Genomic DNA, 18,613 nt, shown 5'->3' on the forward strand with positions numbered 1-18,613 from the left:
AGTGAAGTGAAACACTTATGTAGAATGTAATTGTAAGCATTTCTGTGTCTTTCCCAGGGTGTGGAGATTTCCTGCCACCGCCACTATGTATGTCTCTGTCTACACTTTTATGCATAGCAATGCTGTCATAGGTTTTGGAGTAGTGTCAGGCCACTTGGCTCAGTCACAGAGAGCTCTGACTTTGGCATCTTTGATGCTTTGATAGATCTTTGGAGTTAGACCTACTTAAACAGAAACTATTGTCTGCTTGCTTGGTGTGGAGTTGATAGTTTTAGTTGAGTATTCCAGGCATTGTGGTTGGGGCCTGCCCCATCTCAGCATTGTGTAGGCAGCCAGTTGCCTAGTTTCATCCTTACAACACTATACAGGGTAACTTGTTTCTCTTTATAGATCGAGTTGATAATTAGGTTGAATTAACTAGAACTGGTTGACTGGTGATTTGAACCAACTTCTAGACTCCACGGTCAGAACGTAAAGCACAGTGTTGCCTTTGGCTTGTGCCCCTGTGAACTGGGTTGAGTGTAGAGGGGAGATAGGTGTGAATTGGAAGAAAAGGATTTGTGGACTGGTGTGAAAACACTGAGAGGCCAGGGAAGGGTGTAGTAGCTCATGAAAGTGGGGACTCATTGTAAGGATAACTTGCTTCTTCTCTTGTACATCTTCCATCTTTACTACAGGAAAAGAGGAGGTTAAACAACCTTAGTTTGTGTAGGCACTCTTATGTAAAGTCTGGCATGACCTGAACAGCAGGCTAATGAAGTGACATATGTGGCCACGGGGATGCACTCGTGCTACATGTGTGCTGGCCCTTGACACATCCTTTCTGCCTTCCCTTCTGTTGTCCTCAGTGGTAAGATAATCCATGGTCTCAGCTTTGACTTTGGGGTGGGGTGGGAGCAAAGTGGTAATGGAATGTGTTGGCCTGTTTTCCTGTTTGTTTAGAACACCGAGATGGTTGTGGTTTCCCAGAAGGATTTGAGAGTTGTCTATTTCACCTCCCACAGCCTCTTGTAGGCCAGGTGAGCACAGTTGTTTCTAGCTTGGAGACACTGTCCATTTTTATTAAGTATAAACATGAGTAGGTATATATACTATATATATATATATATACTATATGTACATATATATATATGTACATATATACTACACACGTGTACATATGTACATTCTCACCCTGTATACCTTTTGGAGCCTTTGCAGTATAGGTGTGCTAAATTGATCGTCTGGATTGATCCTGTGCCATTTACCTTAATGGCTAGATTATTCAGATTCAAACAATTAACAGGAGTCTTAGCTTTTGTTTGTTTGTGGTTCTAAGATTGGGTCTTGAACATGCTATGCCCCTCCCTCCCCCAATGCACTGGGATTTTAGGGGAACACCACCATGCCTGGCCAGGAGTCCATCTTTAAGGCCTCTTTAGAGGTTCTAGATGGCAGTGACTGCTAGAGCCATGCAAGTGTGCATGTATGTCATCTGATCCTGTGCCCACCTGTGAATGTCAGGGACGTCTTGTTGCCTGGCTCCCAGCCCTGTAGGGCTGCCCACGTATGGATTCCTTGGGCAAGTGAGCCTGTTTGACAGATGGAAGCACAGCAGGTCCAGTCCAGCAGACAGCTCACAGGGTCGAATCTGACCTCTGGGTGTGCACTCTACATCTGGTGCATGTCCCCAGTGATAATGGTGAAGTGATATAGAACGGTGTGACTCCAAGAGTGTCTTTTCTAAACCACTTTCAGTCTAATGTTTGTGATAGGAAAGAAATGGGATTAGTGTAAATCCTGTAATTTAGAACGATATTTACTGATACTTTCTCAAATATCAATTGATATTTTCAGCTCCTTTGTATAGTATGCATATATGCATGTGGACATACTTTATGCAGTCTTGTCTGTGCGTGTGTGGTGCTAGGGATTGACCTAGGGCTTCATACATGCTCCATTAGGACTCTACCACTGAGCTATATCCTTGCTTATAAACACATTTGAGGTGGGGAATTCCAAACCCTGGTAGTGTACTGCATTTGTACTATGCAAGGTTCTGGCATGGAGCAGCCTCTGGAGTGTCTCACGCCTGACATAGCATGCAGTCCTGTAGCGGTTAGAGTTGGTACATGGTTGCTTTCTGCATGAGGGCTGCTTCCTCAGGAGTGCGACATTTGAATCTGTGGCGTTCTCCACTGTTGCAGGGCCTGCAGTGCTCTGTGCTCTGTGAGTAACAGTTCTCTAGCTGTGTGTTTAAGGGGAGGTGGAGGGCTCTAGATTCCCGGGATAGTACTGTATAATCAGCCACGGAAGAAACACACTGTAAGGGTTTAAAGTGCCGAATATCGGGACACCATCCTGTCATTTTCCGGCTGGGCGTGTGCTTATCATACCAAAATTCTGGGGAAGGACGGGAAAGGGAGCCCATTTCCTCTGGGATCTGAGCCATCTTCTATTTGAGTGGCTCACTTGAGTTCCGAACATTATTTTTATCTTCCTGGGAAACGCAGGTTGGGCTGGCAGGATTTTGCAGCCACTGCAGTAGTTTTCTTTTTACCTTAGAGTTGAACTCCCATGAATTTTAGCGTTTGGTTGGAGGTTGGACTTAGGATCAGAACTTCTTTGTGGGGGCTGAGTCAGTAGTTGCATGTTGTTGTTTACTTGTAAGTATCCTGTCAATTGAGGCATGGAAACAACTATTTCCCTTTACTTTTGACCTTTTGAAATTTCTTACTGTCTGAGAACCAGCTAATACTGATTTGTTTTTTTTTCCCTTTTCTTTTAAAGACTTTCAGCTGAACTCTCATCTCTCAACACTGGCAAACATTCATAAGATCTACCATACCCTTAACAAGCTAGTAAGTCAGTCTTTAATGATACAGTTGCCGCTTTGAAGCAGCCCCTTTGTGCAAGTGCATTTAATAAGAGAATTTATGCTGTGCTTATCAGTTGCTTATGAAAGTACTGAGTGTTTGCGCTTGCTGTAGGGTATGCGGTTTCTTGGAGCTAACGATCATATTTCTTACAGAATCTGACAGAAGACGTTGGCCAAGACGATCACCAAACAGGTAAATGGGAACACCACTGACTTTCAAGTAAGCATGCTGAGGTATCACTGTGAGAGGGAAGTGGTGGCCTCAGTTAACAAGTTGTCACTGTTGAGGACCAGGGTGAAAAGGCTGTCATGGTACATTGCCTTCCCAGCAGGGAATCTATCCCGAAGCTCTGGGTTGTGATAGTGCTCAGAGGGCCTGAAGATACTCTAGTTGGTTTCAGGAGCAGTCCTTTTCCTTACCGAAGTGTCTCAGCTCGTGCTGAAAGGTGCTGGTAACACAGCTTGAAGGCCTTCTTCAGTTGCACAGTAGAGTGGTTTGAAAGGTGGGAAAGTGTTTGTGTCTGTGGAGGTCCTGAGTGAATGAAAAAAAAAAAAAAAGAAATAAAAGGAGGACATGACTGCTCCTAGGTATGTTGGAGGAGAAGGTTTATTGTAGATAAGAGGGATAGCTTAGACAGAGGCATCCGGAAGTGTCCAGAGTGGACATGACCTGTCAGCTCAACTGGGCCATGACATGAAAGAAGGGAGGGGAAAGGGAGAGAGGGGAACCAGGAGCAGAGGGCAAGAGTCCAAACAGGAGGTTATCGAGGAATCACAGCTGAGGGAAGGACAGCTCAACCCAATCTCTGGCCTGGAGAAGTTTGGGGGTGGGGTATGACAGCCAGGAGCACCCTGTAACAGGTAGGGACTGAGGGATGCTGGGAGAACCTGGGGACCAGTGTCAACTTTGATATGTTAATAGGCACCTCAGTTAGCCTTTTGTTCAGGGTTTGAGACCCAACACTGAGGGTTCCTGACTGGGAAAGTGGACACCTGGTTCTTAAAGTTGTGCTCTAGACCCATGGTCTTCAAGATTCAAGCAGCATTATGATTTCCTTACTTTAGCTTCTTCTGTAAGTTTGGGGTATGGCCTCAGTGTTTGCCCATCTGACTGGCACCCAGGCTATGATAGAACTGACCAGGGGACCACACCCTGAGAACCACTTCTCTAAGCCTCATGACTCTAAACTTCACAAACATGCATTTTATCTACAGCTACAAAATTTGTAGCAAAAATATTAGAATGTATTGTAAAATAGAAAAATTATCACAGTTCTACATGGCCACTCCAACAGAACACCCTAGACATGATTTATAAGTAGTCATGTCTGACTCTCGGTTCTGGAGGCTGGAGAGGCAGGCAGCATCAGATCCCTGTCTGGTGAGGACCTGTTCCCCTGGTGGCCTTTTGCTGCGGTTATGTTCAGGAGAGGAGGCACTGTGCAGGATTCTTTCATGAGGCCTGATTCTCAGTCATCAGGGTTTCACCCCTGTGACACAGTCAATCCTAGAGACCCCAGCTTTCCATCCCAGTACTTTGGGGATTGGATGTCAGCATATGACTTTTGGAGGGTTACATTCAGGCCCCAGCTTGTTGAAGACATTTGCGTGGCACCAGAGTGAATGGAGTGAATGGAGATGGGATCTCCCAATCTGCCTCTTTCCCCGGTACTCAATTGTATATTGTTTTTCCCCGGATGGTTTCATGCATGCATACATGGTTGTGTTTTCTGAAGCATCCATGGTATTTGATTTGTCATTTAATGGTAGATTGTTGACATGCGGACCTCACTCATATCCTCTTCCCAGATTGATTCAGAATCACTTGAAATTTAAGCGTAAGATGGAGTTTGAAGAAATAGTCTGTTGGAAGGTGCTGGCTTTTCAGTACTCACCAGGTCCAGGCTGACACACCTGCTGTGTGCTGTGCACCAGCCCTGCGATGGGAAGGCTTCCTGCTCTGCTGGGGTATGGGGCTTCTCAGAGTAGCTGGGCTCTCTGCTCAGCTTCCTTGCTCTGGATCCCCAGTTAGACCAGGCAGGGGAGGAGGGGTTGGGGAACAGACTGTGCTGGGTGTGTTGAGGAGGTCAGTGGAAGACAGTCCATTTTCAGCAGCACATTTTGAAAGGGTCTGTTCTCTTTTTAAATTGCTGCTTAATTGTTCAATTCATGCACATATCGTATGTTCTCCAGCCTCTTGATGTGCATTTGTATGCTTGAGCTTAACTCTCAGCTATTTTCAGTAATACTGAATAATATCTCCAGGGTCAAGTTAATAATTAAAGAGAAAAACACAACTCTCTACTTGAAACTGTTGGTGATCATGAAGATTTTTTTTTTTTTTTTTAGGTTTAACAGTTGGTGGTGTAGTTTTAGTTTTTTAAATATTTTTTTTATTTACTTTTTATTTTAGAGGCTCCATCCCCCATTCTCTCACCCTCCATCCTCCCATGTTCCCTACTAACCCCCCAACCCACCCCCACCCCATCCCCAGGGATAGTGAGGTCCTCCACAGGGAACCTTCAAAGTCTGTCTTATCATTTGGGGGAGGGCCTAGGCCCTCCTTAGTTTTAGTTTTTAAAATAGAATTTTGTATTATCTTAGCTGTGGTAACAACACCTTATTTCTGACTTATGAATATTATATAGTTAATTTTGGAGTCCAGATTTAAATGAGTAATTGTTACCATAGTACTTTCATATCTAAATGTTTAACTTAAAAATGGCAATATGATAACTGTAAGTTTTAATTAAGGAAGGTGATGAAGGAAAGCATGTTTGGCCCTGGCCACTTGTCTGCCCCTTGGTCCCCAGCTGTGTCTGAGTACCTGGACAGTATTGATTGGTGATCATCTTCTGTGTGTACTCATGTGTGTATGATATGTGTGGACATGTGTATGTGTATGTGGTCATGGAGTATGTATATGTTTATAGGTGCTTGTGTGTGTGTATGTTCATGGTGTTTGTGTATAATGTGTGCGTGTGTGTGTGTGTGTGTGTGTGTGTGTGTGTGTGTGTGTGTGTACAGATGAATGCAAGGTATGCTGTGTGGCTGTGCATGGAGGGGCCAGAGGTTAACATCAAGATATCTTCACTTGCTTCTCCTCCCTATTTTTTAAAACAGGGTGTCTCACTGAATCTTGAGCTCATTGGTTTTATCTAGACTTGATTAGCCAGCAAGCACCCAGATCTGCTGTCTTTGTCTATTCCCCTGGGGCCAAGGTTACAGACACATGCCACTATGCTCATCTTTTTATGTGGGTATTGAGGATCCAAAATCAGGTCCTCATATTTGTAGGATAAGCATTTTACCCATTGAGCTGTCTTCCCGGACTAGAGCTTGTTACTAGTCTATCACCACAGTCTATCTGGCTGTGGCATCTGTTGTGTTTCCTACTCTGCAGCATACATTGTAAAAGTCAGACAGTGGAAAACAGTGAGGCTTGGAGATGTGAGCAAGTGTGTGTTTCTTTGACTGTCTTGGTCCTGCAGGAGTTTGAGCACCATCCATAATCATCGTGTGTGGAAGAGCCCAGACCCTGCCAGAAGGTGAGGCATCTCATGCCCTGCCTTGTGCTTCTGATCTTCACAAGGGAGATAGGGAGATGAGGATGAGGAAAAGTAGCCTTGAAACAGAGAACTGAATTAACAGAAGAAAAACACAGCAGGGTGGAGGGCAGGAAAATGATCATACACATCAGAGTCAGTGTTACTTAGAGGCAAAAGAAAAGGAATTTCTTTGTCTTAAATAGTAGGAAAACTGCTGGGTGGTGATGGCACACACCTTTAATCCCAGCACCCGGGAGGTAGAGGCAGGCAGATCTCTGTGAGTTCGAGACCAGCGAGTCTACAGAGCGAGTGCCAGGATAGGCTCCAAAGCTACACAGAGAAATCTCGTCTTGGAAAAACAAACAAAAAATAGTAGGAAAATTTTGTTCTTTTAAAAATTATTAGTTTTATGTGAACAGATAATTCACTGAGGTGTTGAAGAAAATGAAATACAACCCTAGATGCTGGTGGGATGTCTTAAGAACGCTGTGTATTTATATTAAACTGTGAAATCTCTGACATTGAGTGAGCATTGCAGTGAGCTTCATGAAAACACTTGGTGGGTGGGGCAGAATGAGCTGCCAGAAGTGTTATGAAATGAGCCCTGGGACAGCAGGCTCACTAGAATGAGCAAGGTAGAGTGAGGTGTGCGTTTTGAACATGTGGTTCAGTTTGGACAAGTCAGAAACAGCCTTTCCCTCCTCTTTGGGGATGACTGGTAACTGGGCACACAAGTTGCCAGATCTTGTGAGAGATTAACTCTAACAGGGACTCTTGCTGAGCCTGATCAAGTAAGGTGATTGTGATCACTGGAAGACAGAAGGATCTGCTCAGGCATCGGTTCAGAATAGCATGCCAAGCATGCTAAACTGTTAGGAAAACAGCAAGCAGGGGGACGATTCAGGTGTCCTCAAGTTGCCATTAAAACTTGCCTTTCTGGGACAGGTATTTAAACTGATTAGTATGGGAAGGAAGACTATATTAATTGACTTCATTGAAAAAATAAAATATAATTTGTTCTCTTGAAATACTACCCCCCCCAAAGTGAAATCTGAAGTTTTAGAGAAAAACCTTTATATACAATTGGGTTTTAAAGTTTTGTGTGTTTGTGGTGTATGTGTGTGTATGTGTGTATGTGTGTTTGTTGGTATGTAGTGTATAATGTGTGTGGGGGTATGTAGTATGTGTGGTGTGTGTATTGTGTGGTATGTGTGTATGTGTGTATGGTGTGTGTTTGTGGTGTGTGTATATGTGTGTGGTGTGTGTATGTGTTTGTGTATGTGTATGTGTGGAGGCCAGAGAACTTCCTGGAATAGGTTTGAAATTTCCTTCCACCTTTATGTGGATTCTGGGGAATCAGACTCAGGTTGTCAAGTTTTCATGACAAATCCCTTTACGGGATGCACCATCTTGCTAGTCCTAAGTTTGATTTTCATTATCTCTTTAATGATTATTTTAATGCCATACCATTTAGAAGAAACTTGTGTCTGTAGTCTCAGCATTCTGGAGGCTGAGGCAGAAGGATTGAGGGTTCAAGGCCAGCCTGAGCCATATAGAAAAACCCTGTCTTATAGACCTCAAGGGCTGGGGTCCTGGTCAGCAGTAGAGCATTTGCCTGGCTTGTGTGAGGTTCTGAGTCCATGCTGTAGGGAAGAGAAATGCTGTGTAACTGTGAGTGTGGTAAAGCTGTGGTAAATCCCTTCCACCTAAAATGTCAGGTGAGTTGTAACTCATTTCCTGAAGCAAACAGGCTAATAGGAGTTCAGAAAAAAAAAAGTAGGTAAAGATATAAATTGAAATATGTAAGCTTTGGAGCCTAAATTTATTGAGATAAATGAATAAAAATTTGTAGAACACTCATTTAGATTTAAGTATTTTTTTAAAGAAGCATTCTATTGCCAGTAAACATGAAGTCAGTTTTGCTGACGAATGTGGAGATAAATCAGAAATGATGGTACATTATCTAATCGTAGGTGTTTCAGGTGTCTGGAAATGGTTTGATTTTAAGCAGCTTGATTTATGCATGCTTTAGGAACACATTATTCAGTAAATATTTAATTGTCTAAGGAACTCAAAGTATCTTTTTACTATCATAAATTATTATATTTGCTATATATATACAAGTGAACCCAACAGGAAACCACCTTTTTCCTTTTCCTTTTCCTTGTACCTTTTTCCTATCCTGCATTTTAAAAAATCATTTGTTTTTATTTTAAAACAATTTTTTTCTTATTTTACATACCAATTCGAGTTCCCCTCCTCCTCCTCCCCCCCCCCCCCCGCCCCCGCAGAGAGGGTAAGGCTTCCCATGGGGAGTCAACAAAGTTTGGCACATCTCTTTGAGGAAGGACCAAGGCCCTTCCCCCTCTATATAGGCTGAACAAAGTACCCTCCAAAGACAATGGGCTCCAAAAAGCCAGTTCAAGCACTAGGGATAAATGCTGGTCCCACTGCCAGTGGACCCCATAGACACCCAAGACATACAATGGTTACCCAACATTCAGAGGGCCTAGTTGGGTCCTATGCAGGTTCCCCAGCTGTCATTTCAGAGTCAGTGAAATCAGGATAACCAAACAGGAGCTACAAGTCTATTTTTGTTGTTGTTGTTTTGATCTTTACCTCAAACTAGCCTTGAACTCGCTTAGGTAGCCAGTATTGATTGGTCTTGAACTTGCAACCTTTCTGTCTTAGCCTCCTGAGTGTTATGATTACAGGCTGAAATAACAGGCACTGACCACTCCTGCCCAATATGCACACATGTATGTGTACTTTAAAATGTCCTAGCAGATTCTCTTGCTTGTGATCTACTGGGCAAGAGAAGGAGCAGAGGAGGCCGAAAGCAGGTGTGCAGCAGAACCTGTGTATGTTGTAGACTCAGGTCTTGTTGGGAAATTGTTCTTTTAAGAAAATGTGCAAAACCTTGCTTTTCCTGTAACCTGGAGAGTTCTTTCTGAGTCGTGTCATCCCCACATGTGCTCTGAAGCAGCTATGCACGGGCAGAGTTGTGGTTCTCAGAGATGAATAGGTGCGGCTTATCTGTGGAAAATGGCCGGTAACAGTTACTATGCCAATACTCAGAGCAGAAAGATCGAAGAAAGAAAGTCATGTCTCTTAGCTAGGAGAGAAAAATTTTAAGTAAGACTCCAAACTTGAGGATATGAGTAAGGCCTACACAGATAAGAGATACATACTGTTACGTGAAACTTACCATGGAAAGCATTCCTTGGCAAGAAAATTAGTTGACTTAAGGTGTTGTGTGCTTACCCAATATGCACGACTGTTGGTGAGTAGGATGAGTGAAAACAGACGTTGTACTGCTGTTTCTAAAGAAGCCAGTGCTAAAGGAGCTAGTGAATTACATTTTATTGGAGGAGATGTTATTTTCAAGTGCTCATTTCTTGTGGACTGAGGAGATAAGTGCATTTTCCTGTGTTCTGTAAATATCGTGGGAGGGAAAGGCTGCTGCCAGACCAGATGCTCCTGGAAGGAACTGTCTGTCCCTCTTGTGTGTCCGTATCTAGGATGGTGGAAGCCCACTTGCAGTGGCAATGCATGCTCCCAGTTCTGGACACTGTTTCAGATTCTACAACCAGGTAGCACCAACATTTTCCTTCTACGGGCCTACCCGAGGCATCCATGAGCAAGGATAATGTTGTCCTCTGTGCCATCGTGTACACGAGCTTAGGTCGCTGCAGTGTTTAAGCCTTTGAGTACATTGTGGTGTGGTTTGTGACCAGGACTCTTCTCAGTAGGGAAGGTGAATGAGTGTGTGGGGGGTGGTAGGCACTCCCCCTCCCCGGGCTCTTTTCCTCTTCGCAGCTGCTGTTGTGAGAGGTAGAGAGAACATTGCATATCTGAGGAACCTTATACTCTTGGACAGTTAGGCTCCAGGCAAGGTTGCTGGGTGTGATTTGCCCAAGCCTGCTGGGTTCTGGACTGAGGGAGCAAGCAGCTCTGACACCCAGGGACTGTACAGTCCCAGCTCTGGGCATGAGTCCATTTAGGAGACCCTGAAAGCATATCATCTAGGAAATGTTGCAGAATGGTAGAAGCCTAACAGTGACCTGGGATTTGGTTCCCAGCAGGTTGTGACTGGCTGCTGACCACTCTTGCCTTGTCTCTCATATCTCCCAATTGATTGTGATCTGGCCTCCATCCATCATCCTAGCTTTTTACCAAATGTAGTTTAAGCCTTTGTTTCTTGCACAGTGGCCTCTCCCCATACCCCAGACTCTCCTTTGACTTGGTTACAGAGTTTGATGTTTACAATGGCCGAGAGCTGGCTTTGCCACTGACCACCAGTTTCCTTACCCTTCAGCTGCACACACCTACACACAGTGTGCGTCATCAAGTGTTTGTTGAGTGGATGTTTATTCTCAAGAAAATTGTGAGAGGGCAAAAGAGAGAACTTTTCTCATTCTTCAAATGATGAATAACTAAGAGACCTAAAATAGGTTAGCAGTTGCCCAGACTACAGTGTTAGCTGAAGAGCTGAGTGTCCATTGAAAGCAGATTACCATAGCCTAGCATGCTTCCAGCATGGCTGTCCACAGCCTTTCAACTATGGTTTGAGGAAGGAGGGATGGAGGAATGATGTACAGTCATTTTCGAGACCTTGGGAAGTCTCCCAAGTGCTGAGCAGTGGTTCCTCCCAGCTCTTATGTAGAGAATTGCCATTGCCTATCATGTGTAGGGTTCTTGTGAGAACTAACTGGCATATCTGTGAGCCCAAATGGGGTATTTAATATCTTCTAAGTATGGTTTAAGACAGACTGCAGTGAGACTGCCCAGATTGGATCCTAGTTTTACCACCTACCTCATTTCTCTCCTTTCTTCTCTACTGAGGGAGTGGGGCCTGTCTTCATAGTCCTTTTCATTAGCTTAACTGAGTGAATGTATGTAAGGGTTAAAAACAGGACCTGCAGCATACCTCTGTGTGTGTGTGTGTGTGTGTGTGTACATCTATCTATCTATCTATCTATCTATCTATCTATCTATCTATCTATCTATCTCCAGTGTTACTGAATATTGTCAGATTTTCATAGTTTTTCTGAGTTACCGTTACACTTTCTGAAGCCCTTTTTGGAGGTAACAGTCATTTGCAAGTGGCAGAAACAAGGAACAGTTACTGTGAAACTTCTGTTTTGAAGTCAGATATCTGCTCCCTCAACAACATCCCTTGAAGCTTGTGTTAGGACTGGTGTGCTTGTGTATATTTAGGCAGGGTTACTGGTTAGTTTGCTTGCCTCATGAAGTATGTGTATGTGATGGCAAGACAGTTTGTCTTGAAGGAGTGTTAACATGTAAGAAGCAGGGCATCTCGGTGATTTCCGTGTGCGTGATCTTCCCAGTAAAGCTCACTTCTGTTTCTGTTGCGATTTGGGGTAGTGGGGGGTATTCACTCATGTAATGGCAAGGTTTATTTCTTGATATAACATTTCCTCTAAGAGGAACTAAAACCCATTTTCTCTCTGTAATGGTGTTGACTGATAACATCTAACCACTTTATAGAGTAGGCAGGCCACGGGGGTTAGTTATTTAGCAGTGACACTGTTTGGAAGTTAGTGTGTGCTGTGCCTTAATTTTGTGTTGTCCGGCTTTGTTCTGTAGGAAGCCTGCGGTCTTGCAGTTCTTCAGACTGCTTTAGTAAAGTGATGCCACCAAGGAAAAAGAGAAGACCTGCCTCTGGAGATGACTTATCTGCCAAGAAAAGCAGGCATGACAGGTAGAGTGCAGAGGCCATCAACCCAGGTCAAGGGCACTCTCATGGAGGTGTACAGGTCTGACTCCTGCAGCAAGGGGCTTCATTGAATGCAAGTGCTGACTGAAATATTCTTTGTTTCTATGGGTGATATTTCCACATGTAATTATTTAATGATGCTTATTGTATGTCTTGCTTTGTGGAACCAAAAGAAAATAGGCAATTTGAGCTTTTAGAAATTATAGTCTTATCTTTTTGGTTTTTTGAGACAGTGTTTCTCTGTGTAACCTTGGTTGTCTTGAGACTTGATCTAAAGACCACGCCAGCCTTGAACTCACAGAGATTTGCCTGCTTTTGCATCCCGAATAATGGGATTAAAGGCATTGCCTTTAGTTTTATTTTAATCAGTTGATTCTCTGAAACTGGAATGGCATCAGCTTTCCATTGATGCCTGGCTGGCAGAGCCTGGGAAAGCTTGTCACAGTGGGTGTCTGTCCTTTGGAGAGGGTCTCACTAGCTGCAGGCACAGGACCAGAGTGTGGCAGCTTACCCACCCAGAGTATCAGCCAGTCCAAGTTTCTTCTCATATTGCTGAGCATTTAATGAAAATGGACAAGCAAGGTTACTTAAATCACATCCAGACAAGTCACATGTTAATTATGGTGTTGCCAAAGGACTAGTAAATGTTTTTCTTAGGTATCTTTATTGTTTTGCCTTGATCTTAATAAGTAACTTTTTCTTTTATCACATGACAAGTGTCTAGTCCTGTTTTTTTTCAATCTTTCCCCATTCCCACTGTGTGGGTCATTTCATCAGTGGGCAGCATTTCGTCTTTAAATGGAGGGACTTAGATGGTTTTTGTGTCTTGCTGCAATGCTTCATTTGTTACAACTCAGTTGGAGGAGCAGAGACAGACAGCAAAAATGAAAGTAATGCCACAGTTAATATCTGAGCAGAAAATGTTATTTAGGAGAGAGTGATTTTTACGATAATCACCAGCTGTCTTCTGGCCAGTGGTTTTCAATTTTATGAAACTGAGTACCTTCCATCAGGGAACTGATGAATTCCAACACTCATGTGGCATTCTGTATTGCAATTTTTTTTTCAGTATAACTTGGTATGATACTAATGGACTATGAAAAAAACCAGCTTAAAAGCTGGCAGTTCAGGTGCAGGTTTTGAGTTTGATTTTCGGCCTTTTAATAACTTTATTTACATACCATTAAGTTGATACATTTTAAGTGTATAATTTGGTTTGGTTTTTGAGTTGGATACGCTATCACTACAATCCAGTGTTGAAACATTCCCACCGTCCCAGCCAGTCACTTCCAGCCCCAGGCAACCACTCTTGTATTTGGTCTTCTGTGTTTCACTTCTTATAGTTAGCATAAGAAGTTAGCATAATGCTTTTGAGGCTCATCTGTATGATAATGTGCACCAATATTTTGTTTCTTTTAGCTGCTGCATTCTTTTTCCATTGTATGTTCTTAGGCAAGTTTTATTTTTAGGGAATTCTTCCCTTGTATTGCCATATGGGAGAACTACAAATTTATTGAATTACAGGCTTGGAGCTAAGATAGGAATGCTCAGCCCCTTTGAACCCTTGGCTAGTATCCACTGATTTATGTAGAAGAAGGAAACCGTGGGGTTTGTAGTCTCAATAACTCAATACCTTCCAGTAGGATGTTCTAGCAATGATAGCTGCCAGAATTTCTATCAGAAGTCTGCACCCGGTAATTAGTCATTGTCTGTGTCACAAGTAAATGTTCATGAATAAATTTACTAAGATAGAGAATTGTCTATGATCTTTATATTATTATATGAATAAAATTATATCCACGAATATTAATACATCTGAATATATGTGATGAGTTAAAATATATACCCGTTCTCTAGCAAGTCACATTTGAAGCTCCTGCCCCTGTCTGTCCCATGTGGGACACCTCCCTCAGGCCTGTCACAAGATGAGGGACTCCTGAGTCACAGGAGGCTGCTCTGCTTCGAAATCCAATCTCCAGCTCAGGCTGTCCAGCAGGCTTGCGATGGAGCACCAGGATCCAGGGAGCTGTTCTCTCTCTCCCAAGAGACTTCTTTCAGCCTTGCACCTGCATTAGTTTTGTTCTAGAAGCTTGGACAGGAGTTGATATTTCTCTTTATTTGCTCAATGTTTTCTGGCCTAACTTACTACTGACAAATTACTCCTTAGCCTGTGCCTGGGCTTAAACTGATTTTCATGACACAGAAGTCAGAGGAATTTAATGGACCGATAGGAGTAATTAGTGTTTTTTTAAGGGTCATTATGAATGCCTTATTTCTTGACAGGTTTTTACTTAGAATCTTTCTATAGTGAATTCTAGATAGTGAGGCAAGTTTATCAATTAACTAGTATATTTAATTCTTACTGATGTTGATAAGATAGTTGAAATTCCTTACTGTTTATTTATTAAGATATGGCTGTATTTCAGCACTAGTTATGAAACTGCTTATGCTTGAAAATGTAGGGAGTAAAACTTTTAAAATATATTTAAAACACTGGTTGAGTAGACGTCTGGTTTATGCCAAAGTGAAAAGTACTGCTACCTGAACTCAGTGTCTTAAGTAACATAAAACTGCTTTTTCAATTTGTAGCATGTATAGGAAATATGAGTCAACTAGAATAAAGACTGAAGAAGAAGCCTTCTCCAGTAAGCGGTGCCTGGAGTGGTTTTATGAATATGCAGGTAGGTAATGACCTGCGTTGTGAAAAATCGATCCTTAGGAAAATAAGAGGCATCTTAGAGGAGATTATAGAATCTTAAAACTTGGACTTTCAAATTGTGTGTGGGGAGGCGGTGGGGGGAGTGGGGCATAGAGGCAGAGCTGAGGAAAGGGATGTAGTTGGAGCCAATCACTGAATATCCTATTTATAGCCAGCAGCTAAGTCCAAGAATTCAGAGCACTAGAAGGGAACTGAAAAGATGAAATACACTTGGGAGCAAGCCTTCGGATTGCTAAGAAACCTAGTTAGAATCCCGATAATGGCTAATCACTTGGTTTAAGTGTTGAAGTTAAAATAAGCTTTGCCGTTTTGAACTTCATTGTGGTGCAGTGGGATTTCCTTGCATTGAGTGTCTCTGTTTTGAAAGATCATCTGGCAGAAACTGTTTGCCTTGTTTAAAATTTCTTAAAATTGAGCTGCCTCTTTGCAGTTTACTGTAATTGGTTGGACAGCACAGTTGCTGCCTAGGCCTTGTGGTCACTGCCTGGTACTGACATTGGGGAGAGGAAGAATAGAGACAGAGTGCAGGCTGTAGGTTTTTGACCTATCATCTTCCTTGCCATAGTTTAGGCCTTTTCAACTTGACTGTTGAACTTTAGCACAACCACCTTGACTGTCACAGTAGCCCTCACCCATTTTCCTGCCATGGGGTTAGTTCTAGACTAATATTTGCTGACCATGAAATCCGGGTTGGGGGCTCCTGAATTATGTTAACAATCCTACGGCCTTCCACAGAACTCTGCACTTCCACAGGACTTTGACCATAACTTGTTTTGTTCAACTTTGAGTATAAAATTTAGAATTTCTGTTTTCCCTTTGCTCTAATGAAAGTCTTGCCCCTCTCACTGCAGAGACTGCCCAGGGAGACCATTTTCTCCCAGGCTTTGCAGGTGTGCACTGAAAGAACATCTTTATTTTGGGCATGAGCATGGGGCGGGGTGGGGGGAATGTCTGCAAGGAAACAGTCCAACTCTCAGTTTACACTTGAGTGTAGAGGCTTTGTGAAGTACCCCTGTGCTTCTAGTGAATTCTCCTTTTACAGTTCCAGCTGGATTTGGTGTGCAGGACATGGACACTGGTAGAAACACCTCTGGGATTGGGGCGTATCTGTTTCCAAGTTTTGTTACAACAGGAGTCTTTGAAGACATGCTTAATTTGATGTAAAAATTTGATGTAAAAGTGATTGACAGCTTCCACGGGCTCAGAAAAGGGCTGAGTGGATGAAGAGGTGTTCTACATTCTTACTACATTAGGAAGATCTTTTGATTGCCTATATTGATTCACATTTATTTTTATGAAAATATAAAATTATGGAAATTTGGGGCTGGAGAGATAGCTCAGAGGTTAAGAGCGCCGACTGCTCTTCCACAGGTCCTGAGTTCAATTCCCAGCAACCACATGGTGGGTCATAACCATCTGTTATGAGATCTGGTGCCCTCTTCTGGTGTGCAGATATACATGGAAGCAGAATGTTGTATACATAATAAATAAATAAAATCTTTAAAAAAAATATGGAAATTTAAACAAAGCCTAGCATAGTAGCACAGCTATTTTTAGTGTGTGTGTGTGTGCGTGTGCGTGTGCGTGTGCGTGTGCGTGTGCGTGTGCATGTGCATGCACTTGCTTTTCTTTAAAAGCAAATGAAAGAGTCTGCTTTTTATTGTTTTGTTTTTTTCTTAAGAGGGCAAGATGGAATTGCCTTCTTGCTTGCTTTTCTTTGACTGTACAAGGTGACATTTTGGAAGTAAAAATAAATTGTTTATGTTCCTTGGGGTTCCTGATGGGCTACTGTAGTCACTTATTTTTGCAGCGTTTGTGTGGATGAATTTATGTGTGTGTTTATAGTCCCTTAGCCCTTTCAACCCCATTTTTAGCCTTTTCTTCTTGTGTACCTTATCAGTTGGAAAAATGCCTTCAGATTGGGAATGGCTGAGAGCCCAGTTTGCACCACCTTCATTTTGACTATCTCAGGCACATAAACTGGAAGTGCAGGTCACGCTTAAGCTGTGAGAGGCACCAGGGTGGCCTTCGGGGCGCTCTAGGATGTCTGTGGGAGAAGGCCAGGAGGCTTCTCGAGGATGGCCTAGCAGCAGGTGTGCTGAGGACTGCCTTTTAACCTGAAGTGAAGGCAGGCATGGTAGGGCCTGGGATAACTGGTTCTGTGAGTGGATCTCTATTTCTTTCTAGATCCCCCATTCTATTGTTGCTCCTTGGTGCCCACAGCCCAAGGTCAGCAGGGTTTAACTTATTCTGAGATGGAGTTTCTCACCTTTACAAACCAGTGTAAATTCAGTTACTGATTCCAGAAGTTTGCTAAATAAACCCTCTCTTCTGGGACTTCTTCCTGGTGTCTGGTTGTAGTTTTATTCCCCATTCTAATTTGGAACCATTTTCTATTAGTCGAAGTAGGATTGGCCAAGGTTGAAGCAATGCTTAGTTTCAATTCCATTTGAAAATGGAAATGCTTTCCTTTTCATTAGAATGAAAATAGCCAATTTTATATTAACAGTCTATCAGGTGCTTCTAATTCCTATAGTCAATATGAAAATAAATTGGGGGAGTAACATGGGCTTTTGTTTTTGTTTTAAACAGTGCTTCATTATAGCTCACATATGTAGGTCATGTTATTTCTGTAGGCCATGACTATAGCCCTTAGGCTATTTAGAGTTAGGTTCTGTAGTATTTGTCTTTTGGTCTCTGAAAGTGAGATTAGAGACCAGAAAGATGGTAACATAAGAAAGACATGGGCATTTATAAAAATGCTAAAGTGTTTTTTTGGAAGATATGTTAAAAATTACCAAAGAGACTCAAGGAGAGCCTCTTGCTGCAGTTGTATGTCCTGGTATGGTTATGAGAACTTCAGTGTGATGGTCTTGGGGTATCAGGAAAAAGTTAGGTATGTGTAGAGGCCCTGTTTAAAGGGGCAAGGAGTGGGGATGTCACTTAAATTTTTGACTTTTCTCACAATTTGCTTTTCCCAGTTTACCTCCAGCTCCTGCTTAGTGAGTCAGGGCATCACATAGCTCATTGTTGGAAGTACAGATGCATTTGTTATTTTAAGTCTCCTTCAAGGTCCACTTTTAGGTCCCTGCATAATCCAATGGTGTATTCTTGACTTAACCTTGCTTGACAAAAGTTACTACTTTACTCTTGAGATAAGTTGATAGATTTATTCTAAAATAAAACCAAAATCCCTCTCTTAGGGTTTCTGTTTCATTGATACACACCATGACTGAAAGCAACTTGGGGAGGCGCCTAAAACTTTCAGGTTATACTCCATCACTGAGGGAAGTCAGGACAGGCACTCAAGGCAAGAATCTGAAAGCAGGAATTGATACAGAGGCCATGGAGTATGATTTCTTATAGCACTCAGGGCTACCTGCCCAGAGGTGACACCACCCACAGTGAGTTAGGAGGGGATACGGGGAGGGACAACTAAAATAAAGGGCCATTTGAGGGGTAATACAGAAACCTGGCACAGGAGAAGCTTCTTAAAATGCATGCATATATGAAGGCACTGTAGATGAAGTTGCCAAATGATGGGGGAATCAAAGTCCCAACCGGCTATCTCATGTCACCAAATGAAACTTCCGGTACAATAATTAGATTACATCTAATTGAGTTGTTGGCAAAAGGGGTCTCATGGAAATCCCCAAACAACCCAGGCTGTTGCAAGACTTGAAGTTGTTCTACACAAACTGACAGCAAGACCCCATTGCTGAAGGCAACACCTACACATTGAACAAGGA

At 42.7% G+C, this 18,613-nt stretch overlaps 1 protein-coding gene across 3 annotated transcripts in view; it reads left to right on the plus strand.

Moving 5' to 3' along the window:
- The window catches only part of Dcun1d4 (defective in cullin neddylation 1 domain containing 4), a 76,349-nt gene that overhangs the window by 19,597 nt on the left and 38,139 nt on the right, over positions 1-18,613 (plus strand). For all 3 annotated transcript variants that reach the window (XM_027390880.2, XM_035452482.1, XM_027390882.2), the window contains exons 2-5: positions 2,770-2,840; positions 3,011-3,050; positions 12,016-12,130; positions 14,735-14,826. In XM_027390880.2, the coding sequence (XP_027246681.1) occupies positions 2,770-2,840; positions 3,011-3,050; positions 12,016-12,130; positions 14,735-14,826 (318 nt within the window). The remainder of the gene's footprint in view (positions 1-2,769; positions 2,841-3,010; positions 3,051-12,015; positions 12,131-14,734; positions 14,827-18,613) is intronic.

The sequence above is a fragment of the Cricetulus griseus genome (genome assembly GCF_003668045.3).
Source record: "Cricetulus griseus strain 17A/GY chromosome 1 unlocalized genomic scaffold, alternate assembly CriGri-PICRH-1.0 chr1_1, whole genome shotgun sequence".
Classification (NCBI taxonomy): Eukaryota; Metazoa; Chordata; class Mammalia; order Rodentia; family Cricetidae; genus Cricetulus; species Cricetulus griseus.